Source organism: Littorina saxatilis, linkage group LG2 (assembly GCF_037325665.1).
Source record: "Littorina saxatilis isolate snail1 linkage group LG2, US_GU_Lsax_2.0, whole genome shotgun sequence".
NCBI classification, from domain to species: Eukaryota; Metazoa; Mollusca; class Gastropoda; order Littorinimorpha; family Littorinidae; genus Littorina; species Littorina saxatilis.
The window spans coordinates 90,505,934-90,525,024 of record NC_090246.1 but is presented as its reverse complement, the minus strand read 5'-3'; the positions used below and the strand labels follow the sequence as shown (position 1 = coordinate 90,525,024).

General features: G+C 42.6%; 1 protein-coding gene and 1 long non-coding RNA gene across 3 annotated transcripts in view; one reads left to right on the top strand and one right to left on the bottom strand.

Moving 5' to 3' along the window:
• LOC138960123 (uncharacterized) overlaps positions 1 to 19,091 on the top strand; it is a 176,365-nt gene that overhangs the window by 116,840 nt on the left and 40,434 nt on the right. Inside the window, exon 6 of the mRNA XM_070331875.1 lies at positions 8,526 to 8,837. Coding sequence (XP_070187976.1) covers positions 8,526 to 8,837 — 312 coding nt within the window. The remainder of the gene's footprint in view (positions 1 to 8,525; positions 8,838 to 19,091) is intronic.
• LOC138960124 (uncharacterized) overlaps positions 17,975 to 19,091 on the bottom strand; it is a 93,131-nt gene continuing 92,014 nt past the window's right edge. For both annotated transcript variants that reach the window (XR_011453893.1, XR_011453892.1), the window contains exon 2: positions 17,975 to 18,064. This is a non-coding gene — a long non-coding RNA (uncharacterized lncRNA). The remainder of the gene's footprint in view (positions 18,065 to 19,091) is intronic.

Here is a 19,091-nt window from a genome sequence, read left to right as displayed (position 1 = left end):
CTCTCTCTCTCTCTCTCTCTCTCTCTCTCTCTCTCTCTCTCTCTCTCTCTCTCTCTCTCTCTCTCTCTCTCTCTCTCTCTCTCTCTCTCTGTAAAAAAAACAACAGTATCATAAAGCGTCTGAAGGTAAATTAAGTTTGTGTCAATGACATTTTGGCGAAATATTTTCATTAAGAATGGCGTGAATTTAGACAAATAAGTGTAGTCATCTTGAAATGTACCGTCAGTCCTTGAGTCATGTGCATCTTGCTAATCACATACTTGTGATTACCAGATATCAACTTGATTTTTTCCCCCGGTAATCTGATAAGCTGACACTTCAGGTGCCTAAGTGCGTATCAACCTAAGCTAGCATCGTATATCACTGCAGTGTAAATAAAATGCCTTTCTATTGCTGACAGGGATAACCCAAATAGTTGACAGCAGCATTTGACCCTGCCGCTGATCAGCGCCATTGGCTACTGTTTCTCAAGATCATTGTCGCTTTTTTCACTGGGCTATACATTTCTCCAGTCTATTTCAGTCTCGTCAGTATTTACAAACGGGTAGATAGAGATTGCGCCAGGTCGGGTGATGGCCAGGAACACGGGTATCTCAGACACATATTTTCCGGGCTGTATATCACCCGGGTAGGTAAAGACATTTCGACAGTTTAACTTGTGAGGACGGCAAACTGTCACACAGAAAGTTGTCAGTGTACCTAAAGCAGGTGAGAAAACTTCTTAGTGTTACAAGTTATGTGCAGAGTGTAAGTTGCCCTCTTACATGAGAAATGCTCAAAGAATTGTGTCGCAATGCCTGTAATTTTTTTGGCGAAGTTCAAGTTCCCCAAATAGCACGAGAGAGAAAAAAAACCACCCCAGGATAAATTGATTTTTGATGGCAGTGAATTGATTCTGCGAAGATGTGAACTGACTTGATCCTACTGCTCTGGGATTCATATATTATTCAGAGAGTTATCCCGTTTTCGGTTGTTGATTTTGTGATTCTGCCGGAGGATTGTGTGTAATAGCGAGGCCTTCGAGAACAGCACGTGGGTTCTTAACCCATGGCCAGTATTGCTTCCAGTTAGTTGCAGAAAATGATGTGTATTGGACAGAGTTGAACCAGCTTTGTCTATTAGTCCAACGTTGATTTCAGTGTACAGTGTAGATACGCTCCGTCTGGGCTGAAGGAGTTGTAGGGACGATATCAAGCACCAACCAACCAACCTGAGCTGAAGGTCAGTATTACTACAGTTAGGCATTGGATATATGTCATTCTGTTGTGAGCAAGAGTATGTTGGTTCAGTTCATTTGCTTCGGACTGATGAGCTTGACATGTATGGAATTGAAGAAAAAGAAAAACCTACGGTGTAGCGTCATTGTGTAAACTCGTGACCTCATATTGCTGCCATTTCCATGTCATGACGGTAGGGCATGACCTCATGCTCAGCCGACTGGAAGCAGTGTTACACCCCAGTTAGCTCGACTTTGTAGGAGTCACTTAGCTGGCTCTTTTAAGTCTCAGTTGGAACGTCGAATCGATGAATTAAAGTGGTTCTTATTGTCTTGCAACGTGCAAAAAGTACCGTATTTGCTTTTGAAATCCGGTTACTTTGTCAGTAATCCTGTCTTTTTTAGTGAGGCTTGTCACGTTTTCGATTAGCTCTCTATTTTGGTCAAAACGCCTGTCATGTTTTCCCACCGTCTTGTTTATGCCAGTGACGCGAAATATTTGACCGTAATTTGACCGAAGAGTCCGTGACCGTGTGAAGCAGTGAAACGGCTTCTGTCATTAGTCAACCGCGTCTTCAGCACTCGTTCAACTTTCTGTGTGTGGATCCCTCTCTCTCTCTTTTCGTCTGACCTCGAGTCAGGCCATAAAACGCAGGCATGTAATGGTCTGGAGATTTGGGAGAAAAGTCCACTTTAACACGGCAAGCCACAAAACTCACAGGGGAGGCGGCTAAAGATCAAAAGAAACCCACTCAACCGTAAAGTAAGGGGAGTCGTCGCTATTTGCAAGTTCAATGCCGATCGGTTGAGGACATCTGGCTGCGCATGACTGACCACGATGTAAAAGCAATGAAGCGGACCGTCAGTTGACTTGCAGACATACCTGTATAAATCCAGGTTGGATTCCTCGGTGTGAGGTGGACTTTCTTGTGTGGATGTAATCAGAGAAATACGGCCTGGCTGAATACCTCGCTCAGTGAGGAGCAATATTTTCAGAGGTCGCTCTCAGGGAGTACTGCTGTGATTGTGTCCATTCTACGGAATACTGAATACTGAGATTGTCGTTGTAAGTAATGACTTTTTAAGTATGTTGGGTTGTTGACTGTGTTATTGTCGGTTCAGTTGCTTGTTTGGCTACTTTCTTGTGTGTCGATCTTTTGATAAACGAAGACACCACAAAGACTTGGGTATACGTAGTCTTACATTTCACCTCAATACACAAGCCGGAGTATTACAAAGTAGCGATTCTGCCCGGTGAAAAAGGGATAGTTGAGACTTACATGTACCTGAACTTTGTCAACCTTGCCTGTACGTATAATGTGCATCTTGCATGTCTTTGCCTATATACGCTCTATTTGCTTCCAATGAACTTCATGATTCAGCGCGGCTCATACGATGAAGAAAGATAAACATTTGCGTCCTGCTGTATTTGGCTGTCCTTGTAGATATTCCGTGTATGTACACCATGGGAATATACATTGTATCACCCTCTGACTTGGATAACGGGGCGTAGATAAACGTTATCCTCCTCTGACAACACTGCTATAAAATATAGACTCCTAATATGGACCAGTTGTTATTTTTTTTCTGGATTTAATATTTGCTGAATGTTGATTTGTTTTAGTTATGCCTGACGATTTACTAAAAGGAGAACAACTACCAAGCACCAAATGAAACATCTTCGCAAGAAAACAAACTAGTTATCAGCATGAAACAAAAAGTGGTCCATATGACTCTTAGGCTACCCTCTCCTAATTGATCCCCTTTGACGAGTACACTCATGAGAATGTATTCGTTATCCTCTGCTGACTAGTACATGTACATAACACGTATAAATAATAACATGTGTATGTATAGGCTTACACAAGCCTAGCGACACCGAGTGACAGTCTTGTGTGCACGTTGTATGTCATTGTGTGTGGTGGGCGTGTGTGACAAGGTTGATTCCTCATGAATACATGTACGGTACTCTCTTCGCGGGCAAATTACGCCACCTAAAAAGCCTCACAACCTTGTCACTGAGCGAGGGAGATAGTTATTTCTCAGTGCTTCACTGTTTGGCATTTCTTCTGTGGAAATTTGAATTAATTCTGGAGTGCTTTGTCGGTTTTTGTTTCCTTGTAAATTTTACTTTTTTTGCTGCATGAAAAGCTCTTGCCTAATTGTTACTGAGCGAGGGAGTTAAGCTTATTTTTGTTCGACTACTGACGTTTCTGTGAACGTGTTTCTTAATTCTGGAGTGCTTTTGTGGAAGAAGGATCTACTTATTTCTCAGTGTTTCATTCTGGTATTTGTGTGCAATCCTTATTGAATTCTGAAATGTTTTCGCGATGAAGGGGGTATTTATTTCTGTTTCACATTGACATTTCTGTGAAAACCATAGTGAATTCTGGAGTGCGTAGGTGGTAGAGAGATTTGTTTAATTCTGTTCAACTGTGGAAGCTCTATTGAATTCTGGAGTGCTTTTGTGGTACGTGGATTTGCAGGTAGGTAAATGCGCCTGTTTTCATTAGCATTTTTTTGTCACGGCGAATACAGTAGGCGGAGTGTTTGTTTGTGTGCTGAGTCGAAAGAAGAGCCGCGTGACTCTGAATTCATTTGAGAAATGAAATTGAATACGGACGGCCTTGTGCCACAAAGTGAAAGGTTGTTGTAGACACTTTAGAACTGCGCGGAGGACTTAGGGGACAAGAGTAGCAAACATTGCCTAATTGTGTGTCTGTTTTGAAAGTACGCGGATTATATATCTGTTTGGGGAGCAAGGTGAACGGAATTTCTACAAACAACGTCTAGTGACCTTGTAGGCTTATATTGGCATTTTGAAGTTGTTTTCGATTTGTTTACGAGTAGTTTACTGTCTCATTGGTCACGGTGAGAGAGAGTTAGTACATGAAAGGGATAATACAGGTTTTGTAACATGAGCAAATGTACACAGATCAAAACACAACCCAAAAAAAGACAGATATAATTCTACAGCAAAAACAGATTTGGTTTACAAATAACACATAATTATGACCATGAAATCAGGACATGATAGATGAATGTGCTCAGTTGATAGAATTTGATAGACTCAAGGCGAAAAAAGTAATGTCTTAAAAGATCTATTATACCCCAATTAAAAAAAAACATGAATTTGTTTATAAACCTACACTTTCGAAACGCGTTCAATGTATTCTAACACACGTCAGAGCAGTCGTAAAACTATGCACACCTCGCATTGCCTCGACATCTAACAAGCAACAGGAGCCCCTATAGCGCAGGGGGGGACAAATACATGTCATCGCCCATTAATATCCCCCAGCTCCATGATTTATAAAGTCGCGTGTCACTTTTACTGTCACCTTTGTGTCGGAATGCAGAAAGTCAAGATTCCTCTGTGTATGTCAGCTGTTAGGACTTACTTGAAACAGTGACCAGCTGTCACGTTTCTTGGGGCGATAATTTATAATACAAGTAGCGAAGGCTAACATTAGCGGGAAGGTGTAATGATGGTTATCTAGTACGCCTGGAGTGTGGATGATTTGGATCAGTGTGTGTGTGTGTGTGTGTGTGTGCGTGTGTGTGCGTGTGCGTGCGTGCGCGTGTGTGTGTGTGTGTGTGTGTGTGTGTGTAAGAGAGGGAGACAGAGACAGAGAGATAGCTTAGGTTTCGCTGATACCGATACAATACTTGTATCACCAAATACATGTGGGTGTTTTTTTCATACTGACCAGAGAAACGATTATGAAACTCTGTTATTATGTGCCGTGACTCTGTTCAGGTATACATTCTTCTTTATACCCAGACATATCCTCACTAGCACCAGACGGTGACATGAACAGAACTTTCTGAGACCAGTGCAGGTTCGTATCCACCCCATAAGTGGGGGCGGGGACGTAGCTCAGTTGGTAGCGCGCTGGCTTTGTAGCCAGTTGGTCGCTATCAGCGTAGATTCCATCCCCACGTTCGGCGAGAGATTTATTTCTCGGAGTCAACTTTGTGCAGACTCTCTTCGGTGTCCGAACACCCCCGTGTGCACACATGCGCACGAAAAAGATCCCACGTTTACAGCGAAAGTCTCAGGGCTTGGAAAACACGAAGACACGCATGCATCATCTCTCGTCTCCGATTATCATGATCGTGTTTCGATACTTTGACGAGACAAACCCAATGCTGGTGTGTCGAAGAAGACAGCCACAGCGGGCTTGTTCGAATCAAAGTATCACACAATATCTTCAACGTATTACCAATACCTGTCCCAATATAGACCAGTTGGTCTAAGAGGACGTTAAACCCTAATAGTCAGTCAGTCATAAGTAGTGGTACGCAGGCACAACTCAAAATGAGCATTGCCTCGTGCTATGTCCCCAAAGACGGACACAATGTACTGTCAGTGTGGATTGATTATATTTTGTATAAATTACATTAATAGTGTCACTATAGTTACAGCTGTTACTGCCTAATGTTGTTTTGACGGCTAAATTCCGATACGCCAGCACAGCTGTGCCCTGTCAATGCACTGTCATGTTTGCATAATGACATTGGGTTAGAAATAAAATTAGGTCAAGTTGTTGAGTGACGGACATTTTCACCTGCTACTTGGTTTCAGGTATAACTGAGAGTGTGAGGCTTCTGTTTTTAACAGAATTACTGATGATAAAATAGGTTGATGTTAAAAAAAACCTCAACAAGGGCGTCAACAAAGAAGAGGACAGAGGAGGAGAGCTTTAGATGATGACGCAAAATGTATGTGTGTGTGTTCGTGTGTGTGTGTGTGTGTGTGTGTGTGTGTGTGTGTGTGTGTGTGTGTGTGTGTGTGTGTGTGTGTATGGGTATGTGTGTGTGTGTAAGTAAGTAAGTAAATGCTACGTATACAGATGGTAATTATGTGCCTTCTGTTGTTGCTGTTCTAGTAGATGACGTTGTTTAATTGGATTCCAAAGCCTACTTGTAAACGCAAAAAGTTCTCTCGGAAGAAAAGGCGTAACCGGGCATCCTGTTATAATTGTAAAACAAAGTCTATCGGTCCCTCAGCAACCGATCATGCATTGAAGTACAGTGAACAATATATGCAAGTAAATCACACCACATCGTATAAACACAAGTACCTTTACCTATATCTAGCAAGTAAGCCAAGTCTGGCAATGAGTCCTTTAGTCAGTCTAATTAAGCTTGACAACAAATGCCGCAGAGGAATATCAATACAATAAGCTTCCCTCTCAGCCAAACACCTAGCACAACAAGCAGTGAAGAAAAACACACTAAGGTGTTTTCAGCGTATCGGCTTTACCTTCGTTGATCACCAGTGTTATGTTCGCCTCCAAAGCTAAAATCTGTGCTTTGAACTTTTAGCCTCTCGTGACAAGTGTTTTGGTTCGACAGACGTAACTGTCTAGTGTGTCGTGTTCGCCTTACAAGGTCGCTTGTCGTTTTCACTCTGCCTATTTTGTCGGTCACAGAGTCAGTGTTTCAGTTTCAAGAACCTTTTGGGAAGTTTAAATTGTGCCCTTGGCAAAAAGCGTGCCTGATCTGAAGGTGTGAGTTTAGTGTGAATGAAGTGCCCTATGCGTACATGCATATTGGTGATTATCGCCAAAGACATATATATAATATTAATAAGTAGCCAGCGTCGAAGACTTTCCTTTACACAGAAATGTATTGCCAATACAGTATTAGACTTTAGTAGACACACAGGGCGGGGATGTAGCTCAGTCGGTAGCGCGCTGGATTTGTATCCAGTTGGCCGCTGTCAGCGTGAGTTCGTCCCCACGTTCGGCGAGAGATTTATTTCTCAGAGTCAACTTTGTGTGCAGACTCTCCTCGGTGTCCGAACACCCCCGTGTGTACACGCAAGCACAAGACCAAGTGCGCACGAAAAAGATCCTGTAATCCATGTCAGAGTTCGGTGGGTTATAAAAACACGAAAATACCCAGCATGCTTCCTCCGAAAACGGCGTATGGCTGCCTAAATGGCGGGGTAAAAAACGGTCATACACGTAAAATTCCACTCGTGCAAAAAAAACCACGAGTGTACGTGGGAGTTTCAGCCCACGAACGCAGAAGAAGAAGAAGAAGAAGTAGTCACACGCTGTGTACAGTTTCAGTCGGTGATCACAATAGCCGGTTTCGAAACCCACTTAGACTTTACATTTCAAACATGACTTCTTGCTGTCACAGGAACTGGTTATTCTGTCACACTAATCAGTCAGATCTAGTCTAACACAATATTACATCACATTTTTCAGGTGAAAATCTGTCCTACGGTTTCTATGGCCGGTTGCCGATGTCATATCGTTTTCTCCCGTTTTGTTTATTTTTTATTTTTTTTAGAGTGTTAACGTTGCCAGTTATATATATACCAAAAATTACAAGAGTGAAGGAAATTCCTGCCCTTTGAGCATATTTCAGGTATTTAGGTCACATTGACATATCGTCCTCGACACGATTTTAAACACCTTTTCATCTTAACAAAACGTAACAACTTGGTCGTCGGTTTGACACTTTGCGGAAAAGAGGCTTAGTGTGAACCCGAGAAGTTGTACCCGTGTACACATTGGCTTGTCAGGGGTAGATGTGCGAGCTCGTGTCAGTTTGTCCTGGCCATTTATATACTTACACCGACGAATGAGTCAGCAAGTGTACAAATATAACCTACCCGTAATGTGTACCCTTCCCGGCCACCCGTGCTATCGTGGACGCCCCATGTTGTGGGTTTCTTTGCTTGTAAATAGTGTTGAAGGTTGTGGACTCTCTGAAAAGGGGTTAATCGGAGTAAGGCAGACATGTGTCTATATTTGCCAAATGGTGCATGTGAACGATTTATTGTGTGTGTGTGTGTGTGTGTGTGTGTGTGTGTGTGTGTGTGTGTGTGTGTGTGTGTGTGTGTGTGTGTGTGTGTGTGTGTTTTTAAAGTCGTGGTTGGTTTGGCTGGCTGATTGGTTGGTAAGCTGGTGGGTTGGTGGATGCCGGATTGCATTGTGCGTGTGGGTGGGTGTTTGCTTACGTTGTTGATGAGTTGTGATCAGACGATTCGTGAAGCAAAGGTTGTCCCATCCCCGTGTCACCACAGTGGCACGCTAAAGACATCAGTAATTCTGCCTAAACACGCACTCACCTGGGTAGCGTGGCTCTGGTTGCTGCTAGCTTATCCCTGGGAGGAAGCTGCCCGAATTTCGAGCAATGGGATGTGATGATGTACATGAGACTGCCATTTTAATTATTTGTCAACTGTCACGCCTGGTACACGATGTGTGTACATGAAATGAAATGAAAGTGTACGAAAAGATTATTCGTGTGATTAATAGTCCGCCATCTTCTTCTCTCTTTCCAGAGTTGCCGTCCAGCAGTCCTAGCTCATCCACACGCCATCATCCTCCATCCTCCCCCACCACCCGCTCTCTCGGCAAAAGCCCTGCGTACAGAGCTGGATCGCTGGACACACTCAACCTCCTCTCATCCTCCTCTTCCTCCTCCCTCCCCTCCTCCTCCCGACAGCTGAGGACTCGAACCCCGGACCCCGAAAAGTCCAAGCCTTTGCGATCGTCTGACCGCGGCAAGTCTGGCTCCTCGGAATCGTTGAGGTCGAGGAGCAAGTGGGACCGCGACAGTCATGGGAGAGATAAAGTCAAGAAAGACACTAAAGGTGAGTGTGGTGGGGCCATGAGAAAAATGGACAATAGTGTATGTGGCAGATTGTGGTGGTAGTGGTGGAGGAGGTGATGGTGTTGTTGTTGTTGTTGTTGTTGTTGTTGGTGTTGTTGTTGTTTGTTGTAGTTTTTTTCTTTTTCTTCTCTTTTTCTTCTTTTCTTTTCTTTTTTTTTTCCTTTCGTTTCAAACAACGCACATAGCTGTCATCAGCTGACCTAGTTTGTGTGTATAGTTTCAACGTGGTCTTACTATCCTTGAAAACCGCATTGCTAGAGAAATTTTGATTAATTGTGGGTCTTAAAAAGGAAGACGTGGCCGTGACCTTAAAGTTGGGAGTTGGTGTTTGTTTGTTTGTGTATTTTTTTAGCGGTTTATTTTTTTTTTACATGCACCCATTGTGATATTAGTAAATTGCCCACCAGAATACACATTTTCATGAAGATGCATGTGCGTATACCCACCATCACACCCCAACCACCCTGCTCTACGTTCCTGTACCCTTGGAATATGTGTCACTAGAACGACTTCTAAATGGAGACCAAACTTTATTAGTGCCGTATCACGATTGTAACGGCTCGTGCAGCCTGTGAAGTACCTCGCGCGCTAAGTGTAGTTCAACACCCAAGAGTGCCAAACCCTCACATGAAGGGGGTCGATATCTTTCGTGTATTACCCTCGAGCCCAGACAGGAAATCGGGTTCCATCACAGATTTATTAGTTTCCGGCCAACGTTAAAAGGTGCATTCCCTCCAGCGTGGAACCACCTTGTCAATCACACAGATCGGTCCAGGCAGGCTTTCACTGTAAAAGAGAGCATCTTTCCACTTGGACACATACCACACTGTGACACATACCACACTGTGACACATACCACACTGTGACACCTATAGCCTGGCTGATTGCTGGACATAGTGGGAATGGGTTGATGAATTACTTTTCAAGTTGTTACGGGCATCCACCTCAGTCTGCTGTGTTCAGCAAAATAAATAAATAAATATATAAACAAATACATAAATACCAAATAAATACAACCCCCCTTCCCCCCCCCCCCCCCCCACCCTGACACCTAAGGGCAGCTAAGCAGTTGGTTTTTGGTATTTGCCCAAGTGGAAGGATGCCGTCGTCTTCAATGTTAAAGCCTGAACATATATGTGGTGATGCAGACGCTTTCACGTGAAGTAGAGTATTTTTAACAGCAATGGCACGCACAAGTGTACGGCCGTCAAGATCAAGACATTCATGTCATGCTCCTACCGTCACAATATCGTGAAGTTAGTGTCCACAGTGGTCCATGTTTATGGCAGTCTGTCACACACGACTTGTATGGTCTTCTTCAGATGTGGCCTTCTTCGGGTCGACACTTATTACCCCCCTTGAGCCTTGGTTCGAGTAGTTACTCTTGTCGAGTTAATTCCCTTGTTGACGCCGCCGCCCCCGTTTTGGGTTCTCAGTGTTTCCCTCGCTTCGTCATGTCTGTGTGTTGAGTTCTTTACACATCGCAAATATGTGCTTAACTTTTTGTTAAAGAGGACATTTATTATTTCATCGTGTTGTGCTCCTTGAATTACATCATACACTCCATGGCTTTGTATTTATGTATCTGAATAAAATACTGTTTAATCAAAGTATTTGCGTTGAGAGAAGATTAAGGTCTTGCGCAACATCTATTGACGGCCCATATGAGTCTTGTTATGTCGGTGTCTTGACTTCTGTTATTGCTGTGTCTTTTACTCTTACCAACTGTCTTGCTATGTCCCAATCTTGACTTGAGACTTCTAGCGGGGGTTCTACTTGCAACGAAAACACATAAACCTTTCAAACACTTGTTACATTTTATGTTATGCCCCAAAAGGCAAGTTAAGAATAAAATAAGGGTTTTTAGAAACATGGCCATCACAAAAATGCGATTGTTTTTAAGAAATAAGGCTTTAAACCTGGCGCCTTCATGCAGACGAAATTGGAACAAATGCTAGTCCGCAGCACAGGAATAAAATACAAAACTTCACCGAAAAAAATATTACGAGTTATTGAAATAAACATAATAATATATTCTGACTTGTTATGTTGATATAATTGTTATTTGGAGCTCAAAATATTTTTAAAAGCGTTTTGAAAATACAGAAGAACGGATGGGCAGAATGAAAAAAATGGCGGACATCGCACATGCATTCTTTGTTTTGGCAGCTGAAAAGTCTCTCTGGTGAGTACATTTGACATGTTTGGACAATTACAGTAACTCTGCCGTGTGTTGACAAAACCGAGTAAGTCCACTGAAGCTACTTCCGAGAAAAACGACTTTTAGTGTTTGATAAAATGTCTCAAAAGTGATGAGTATCTAGATCCACCTACTAGGATAATAAGATAAATAGCATTAATTTACGTTTAGATCTAAAACTCGATTTTCATAATAATCTGATGGATGGTTTTGATTTTGTTGGGCATTGTGTGGACTTACTTATTGGTTTTACCACCTTTTTCGCCCAATATTAGATCTAACAAAAAATGGGTAGATCTAAGCAAGCGGACTTACTTGGTTTTATCAAAATATTTGGAAGAAGAAGTGTTGTCAAGAGAAATGACAAAACAGTGAAAATGCACATGAGAGAGAGAGAGAGAGAGAGAGAGAGAGAGAGAGAGAGAGAGAGAGAGAGAGAGAGGGGGGAGAGACTGGGGGGGGGGGGGGGGGGGGGGAGAGAAGGCATGGGGGCGGGAGAGAGAGCACCCCCCGTGGGTTAGGGGGAAAAATTTACCCGATGCTCCCCAGCATGTAGTAAGAGGCGACTAACGGATTCTGATTCTCTTTTTACCCTTGTTAAGTGTTTTTAGTGTTTTTTGTATAGAATATAGTCAATTTTTGTAAAGATTTTAGTCAAGCAGTATGTAAGAAATGTTAAGTCCTTTGTACTGGAAACTTGCATTCTCCCAGTAAGGTAATACATTGTACTACGTTGCAAGCCCCTGGAGCAAATTTTTGATTAGTGCTTTTGTGAACAAGAAACAATTGACAAGTGGCTCTATCCCATCTCCCCCCTTTCCCCGTCGCGATATAACCTTCGTGGTTGAAAACGACGTTAAACACCAAATAAAGAAAAGACAGAAAGGGAGAGAGAGCGGGATGGAGGGAGAGAGAGAAATAAAGGGAGGGAGGGAGATAGAGAGATGGAAGGAGGGGTGGAGAGAGGGAGACAGAGAGAGAAGGTGATAGGGAGGGAGAGAGAGAGAGAGAGAGCTATGGAGAGAGAGATAAATGGGGAGGAAGAGAGAGAGATAGGAATGGACTGAGGGAGGGGGAAGAAGGATGGATTTAGGGATACACGGCCTCAAACCCGTGGGTGGTTTTGAAAAAAACCCTGGGTGGGTTGTCAGCCACCCAGTTTTTTCAAGTGCCAATAAGTGCCATAGGGTTAGGTTAGGGTTAGTTACCGTTCCGGCTTTTTAAAAATTGTTTCTAATTACCATAAAATAAACACCTCAATTTTAGTCTTCTCAAAGAACAAACCACCCAATTGTGTGTCCGTCTGCCTGTGTGTGTGTGTGTGTGTGTGTGTGTGTGTGTGTGTGTGTGTGTGTGTGTGTGTGTGTGTGTGTGTGTGTGTGTTTCAACGGTGGGGGAGTACATCGGACATTTTGGGGTATTAAGGTCCCATTAGGGTATTATGAGCCCGTACTCATATTACACCACCAAGGTACGTGTGGTTTTTTTTTCTTTTGCAGTTTAGCAGTTGCTGCTCACTCTGAAGACCCTGTGTTGTGATCAATACCTTGCAGGGCTTCCTCAGTACATGACTGTGGTTCTGCTCCTGTGGTTCAGGCTCTCCATATCACTTAATTCTTGATGTGACACCTTCATTGTGATTGTGAGCTGTTAAAAAAAAACACCATTTCATGCTTTTTCTCTGTCTTATCATCCATGAAGAAAAAGTGGCTACTATCTGGAGGTGTGTGTGGGGGGGGGGGGGGGGGTTAGGAGTAATGTGGTGACAATTATGATGTCAAATATATAATAAAATAAAATAATAATGAATAGCATTTATAAAGCGCACATCTTATCAGTTGAAAAACTCAATGCACTAACTCACGGATTCACCAAAAGCAAGAACAATCAAAGCAAACACTACCATTTAGACCATTAACACAGAAAATTAACAATATAAAACGAAATATGACAATTATTACCGCCCCCACCCCCACATACAGCCCCCCCCCCCACACACACACACACATACACTCACCATCATCATACAAAAAAGCCACTCTATACAAACAAAGATAGGTGATAGAGAACAGCAAAAATGTCCAAGCAGACAGTTTCATTTTTTCAATGATAGAACTTGCGAAACAAGTAGCTCTTTAGCTGAGTTTTAAACCCAGCCAAGGTAGGCTGATCTCTGAGATATAAATATACATATACCATGATATATATATATATATATACCATGTGATCAATGTGTTTGTGTGTGTGTGTGTGTGTGTGTGTGTGTGTGTGTGTGTGTGTGTGGTGTTTTAACACATGCTATCTAATTTCTGTCGACAGGACCATCCAATATGCCGAAGAAAAAGAAGCGAGGGAGGGAAGATGAAGAAACCGACATAGATATGAGACACTGGCTGAAAACTTGGGGCACTTTCATGCTAGGGGAGCACTTCCATCTGATATTTCATCAAGGCTTCCCAACGGCCCTAACTTGGCAAACATCTTTTGGCAGAACAAGGCGGTAATCCACAGCAGCTGCAGGTTGAAATACAGCTCCTCGCGCCTTAAACGAGTGAGGGAATTGCCCCAGTGCTCGAAAGATTACGAAGCTGCAGACATGGATTCAACACAGACAGAATTTGAGCGACCACGGAAATCAGTGCGTCAAACAAGCTCCTGTCCAAAATTTGGATACTGATGTTGTTGTGCTCGCCATTGCTGCTGCTGCCCGTCGCCCTGGGCTTGAAGTGTGGATCGCTGTGGGAGTCGGCCAGAATTACCAATACATCTCTGCACATGACATCGCCAGCATGTTGGGACCAGAAAAAGCCAGCTGTCTGCCACTGTTCCACAGCTTCAGCGGCTGTGATACGGTCTCGTCGTCCAGCAGCATTGGGAAGAAAACAGCATGGGATGTGTGGTATCTGTTTCCTGACATCAGTGAGGCCTTCCAGTCTCTGTCAGAAGCACCCACAGAGATCTCCGCATATGACAGAGCCTTGCTGGAGAGATATGTTGTACTTTTGTATGACAGAACAAGCAACTTTCCGGATGTCAACTCTGCGAGGGGACGGCCTGTTTGCAAAGGTTGGCCGCCAGATCGACAACATTCCTCCAACTAGCGAAGCCCTTTTGCAGCATGCAAGGAGAGCTGTTTATCAAGGAGGACATATCTGGGGTCAGGCTGAAGTCGCCACGCCTAGTCTTCCAAACCCTGGCGACTGGGGTTGGCAATTTGTCAATGGTGCTTGGCAACCATTCTTGACTGCCCTGGACGAGGCTTCGAAGACATGCCGTGAACTGTGGAAGTGTGGCTGCAAAAAGGGATGCAAGAGCATGCGGTGCCGGTGTCGTAAGGCTGTGTTGAAATGCACAGCACTTTGCAAGTGCACGTGTGTCCCTGCTTGCTGAATGGATCTTGACTGGTTTTGGAAATGGACAGCACCTGTGTTCTGAACTATAATTATATCAGGTGCATACCTGTTTGACCTTGAACTTTAATGCACAATAATGTGAAGATATATATACATAGCAGGCCTGCTGATAATATATTAAATACAGGTAATATGTTCACCAAATCCTGTATTCCCACTTCATGTTGGTGCTGAGAAAATAGCATTCCTAGAATTACCTGCCGGCACCCCTCGTTTGACCTTGAAATTTGACCTTAAATATACAATGACATAAGTGAATTAACTATGGGTGTGAAAGCATTACCTTATGATACTATCTATCACTTTTTATGATCCAAGTGCATATGGTTACTGAGAAATTAGCATTTTACAGTCACTTACCCAAACGTGACACTGACTTTCTATTTGACCTTGATCTTTGACCTTGGATATATAACAACATGTGTACATATACTTCGATGTTACAACACTACTTCATGAGAGTGCGTGTGCAAATTTTGATGTTTGTAGTGCATATGGTTCCTGAGATATTAGCATTTCTAGGGTCAAATGGCGGCCATTTTGAATTGTTCTAAAAATAGATACTGAAAGTGAGAAATTGCGATGGCCATGTTTCTAAATTTCTTTAGGATCACTTACTCTATCACTCTGCCAAGTTTTATAAATGTAACACAAATTTGAAAGATTCTGACAAATAGAACCCCTACTATTCGACACGTGTTCTTTGTGAAAGGGGGTTAAGGGCTTGCGCAAAATATGGACGGGGATAGTTGAATGAGTATTATACAGTCTTTGTAATATTTATTGTCGCAAGGAACTTAAGTTGACTGTCTTGATCTCGAGGTGTTCGGTGTGATTGATAAGCTTGTACTGTCTTTAGTAGTCGTGTGTTGTCTCTTGTGTTCACACATGTAAGTCAGTGGCCTGCATTTAATAACAGAATGTATAGGTCATAGTATAACCTTCAATGATGAAACTGTGGCGTTTTTTTTTTAATTGTAGCGCGTCGTGCTTTTAGCTGTTGCGGTATGCGTAGAAAATCAATAACTGAAGTTCAAATCCAATGTCTTGCCTCTTTCGGTATTTCTGTGTTTGTTTGTTTGTTTGTTTGCATGGAAAATGTTTAACTTCAGTTCAAATCAACTACCTTTGTTTGTTTACTTGTTTCTTCATTTCTTTGTCTTTCTGTTAATGTGTTTGTTAGTTTGCTTGCATGTTTTTTTGTTCTTCATTGTACGCGAAGAGAGCTGACGTTAAGTTAAGTAAATAATATTGTCACTTTAAAATTGAAATGACACATTTTAAGGTTTGTGAAATATCTGGAGTATAGAAAATATTTCAAATATTTGGGTTTGTTAACATGCCATGGTCTGGTTTTAAGTCGTCATATATTTTACCTCTGGATTATTAAAGAATGCGAAATTAACGCAGGGATAACAACTCAGTTGTTGTTTTTCACTACATGGACGTGTGATTGTGACGTAAGGGGTGTCACCGCAATTAATGCATAAAAGATTAACACTGGAGGCTTGCATTTCTGTGCAGTTATACGTGGTGGTTTTTAAAAACATTCACTGTTACACAAACTGCTGTCTCGGCTTGTTAGGAAATATCCCATCTCTCCATATCTCTCTCTCTCTCTCTCTCTCTCTCTCTCTCTCTCTCTCTCTCTCTCTCTCTCTCTCTCTCTCTTTCTTTCTCTCTCTCTCTCTCTCTCTCTCTCTCTCTCTCTCTCTCTCTCTCTCTCTCTCTCTCTCTCTCAGTCTTTCTCTCTCTAACACTAAATGTCTGTCTCTCTTTGTTAGTCTCTCTCTCTGTCTCTTTCTCTCTCTGTCTCTCTCTCTGTGTGTCTCTCTCTCTCTGTCTCTCTCTCTCTTTCCCTCTCTTTCTCTCTCTCCCCCTCTCTCTCTCTCTCTCTCTCTCTCTCTCTCTCTCTCTCTCTCCCTGTCTCTGTCTCTCTTGCTCTCGGTCTCTCTCTCTCTGTCTCTCTCTCTTTCCCTCTCTTTCTCTCTCTCTCTCTCTCTCTCTCTCTCTCTCTCTCTCTCTCTCTCTCTCTCTCTCTCTCTCTCTCTCTCTCTTGCTCTGGGTCTCTCTCTCTCTAACACTAAATTTCTGCCTCTCTTTGTCAGTCTTTCTCTCTGTCTCTGTCTCTCTCTGTCTCTCTCTCTCTCATTCACTCTCTTTCCTTCCTACTAGCCATCCAACCACACCCTCTCGCCCTCCCCCCTCCCCCATTAGTTAGATGCCACAGGTGGTTCTCACCAAACACTGTCCCCAAACTGTCTGACAACATGGCAAACACTTGTCGAACCAGACCGCCCAAACCGTGAGGCTTGACCTAGAAGTTAATTGCATTACTCACTGACGAAGCGAAGAAACACTTCCTTGGTGCACCACTTGCGCAGGAACAAATATTTCTTACAGTAAGTTCCTGCCTTAGAAGTTTTGAATTGTGTATGAAGATTATATCGGGTTGGATAAACTTCAAATGGTCATTTTTGTTTTTTGCCTGGTCTGTTCAGCATATCTCGTCTCTATTGTCATTTCAGCCAGGTGCACTTTTTCAAATAAACAAATCCAAGAACACATTGCATGTAATACGACGTGTAATGTGCAAAATATGTTTTTCAGTAAAACATTGGTAACATTTCCCTTTCTTTTTCCCGAAAGGTATACTACGGAGAACGTTTCTCTTGATCACCGACTGATAAGTTGACAACTAGAATTATGAAAACTATTGGTATTGGTATTGGTATCATTATCATATTGTCCTGTGAGATTACTCTCACTGACATTCGGGCTACTTAGGACGCTTATGAATTTGGTTTTACTTCACTGTAGAATATACGCAATATCAGAAACACAGAAATGATTGTGACAGTTTTGGAACACTGTATCTAATCACCTTTTCTGTAATTAATCTAGTCTGCATTCCTTTTTTGGCGTTGTAATCCGAGTAAATTGGCACGTAGACCGTGCATAGATCCACCGCTACGGCGTTGTCATGTTTTGCCAACAAAGTTCATGACTTTACTTAATCTCCTGGTGTCACTGTGCCAAGGCGTTCTTGACAGCCATGAGTTGAGATGGCTTACTTAGCCTTCATGTTTGTCAAGGATATGGCCATCTCTGCATTATCTCCCGCAGTGGGGCACTGCGGTTATGAAATTAAAAGCCCCTCCTGTTTTTGGAACCGCAGGAGCTTTCTAGTTTGCTGTTAGGTAGATTTTTGGTTCCTCTTTCCTGTCATGCTCTCTTTTTCTTCATGAATTCTTTTCTTTTTTCTGCCTTCTTGCTCATTCACCTGTATTTTTTCCAAAAATCTCTTCTCTTGCCGCTTGTCTCGCGATTCATGTATAGTTTAATCTGTTAGTGTTCTGATGTAAGTCCAGCAGTAGATAGGTTAAGCCTATTTTAACATACTGGAAACTGGTAATCTTCCAGTAGGTATTAATTTAGTTTTACTAAAGCCTGCTGGGACACAAGTAATGGGTTAGTGCATTTGTAAACAGGAATCGCTTGACAAGTGGCCCCCTTCATCCCCCCCTTCCTCGTCCTGATATGGCTCTGCGTAGTCGGCTGGACGTTAAGCAACAAATAAACAAACAAACAAATCTCTGCATTATCATTAGGACAATGATCATCTCTGCTTTATTAGTAGGGCAATGACCATCTCTATTTTATTATCAGAAAATGGACCATCGTTGCTTTATTGTTCATCCTTATGAGGCAAAGGACGGAAGTGAAAAGACTGGAAGAATCAATGAACGAGAGGAAAAGCAACCTATCGAATCGGTTTATTAAACTGTGCAAGCCACTTGTATCACTGCTTTACCCCCTGAATTCACATTGAAACACTCCAGTGATTAACACATACAGAAATCAGACAAGTAAGACAATTATAACTTACACACAGAAAGCAATTCGGCGTCAGTCACAATCAACAAAGCATCACTGTGGGTCACAAGGGAACAGGTGTCACAATGCCACATGCTTCGAAATATTTGTCATACAAGGAAAAAAACTATAATTACACAACAGAACGCCAGGTCATCGCGACACGGCAGGCCAAAAACTCTGAGGTGAAGATTGGCTCGACCACCGACCTCAGATCAAGACTGTGTTTGCCAAGGAGTCGCAACAACCCTTAACAGCAAACAGTCGGTCTGCTTCATCTCCCTCTATCTCCATCCCTCTATCTCCCTTCTTGCTCTAAATGAAGAGTCCAATTTTTAAAGCGCAGAACGCATTCAAGGCCGTCTTCGGAGATTCTTATCCTTTCCATGATGGAACAGCTTCTGTTATCGACATTCTTTTCAGACGCAGATGTGTCCGGTGTTTTGTTTAATTGACGAAACTGTGCTGACAGGGAGTTTCTCTTTGTGGAAGTTATGTCTACAGCGGTCTCTTTTGAGACGTTTTTGGTGATACATGTATTTCTTATCAGTGTAATCAAATCAAATTTCCATTGAATATCAAGGCAGAGGCTGCTGCCTGTAGTTTGCAGCCTGTCAGACAGTGAGCTGAAGACATTTGCGAGAGAAGTCTTCTTGTTGTTGGAGATTTTCGAGTTTTCTTACTCTCTTAACTAATCACAATTTCTATCATTAAGAAGCAGATGCGGTTGACTGTTTCCATTATT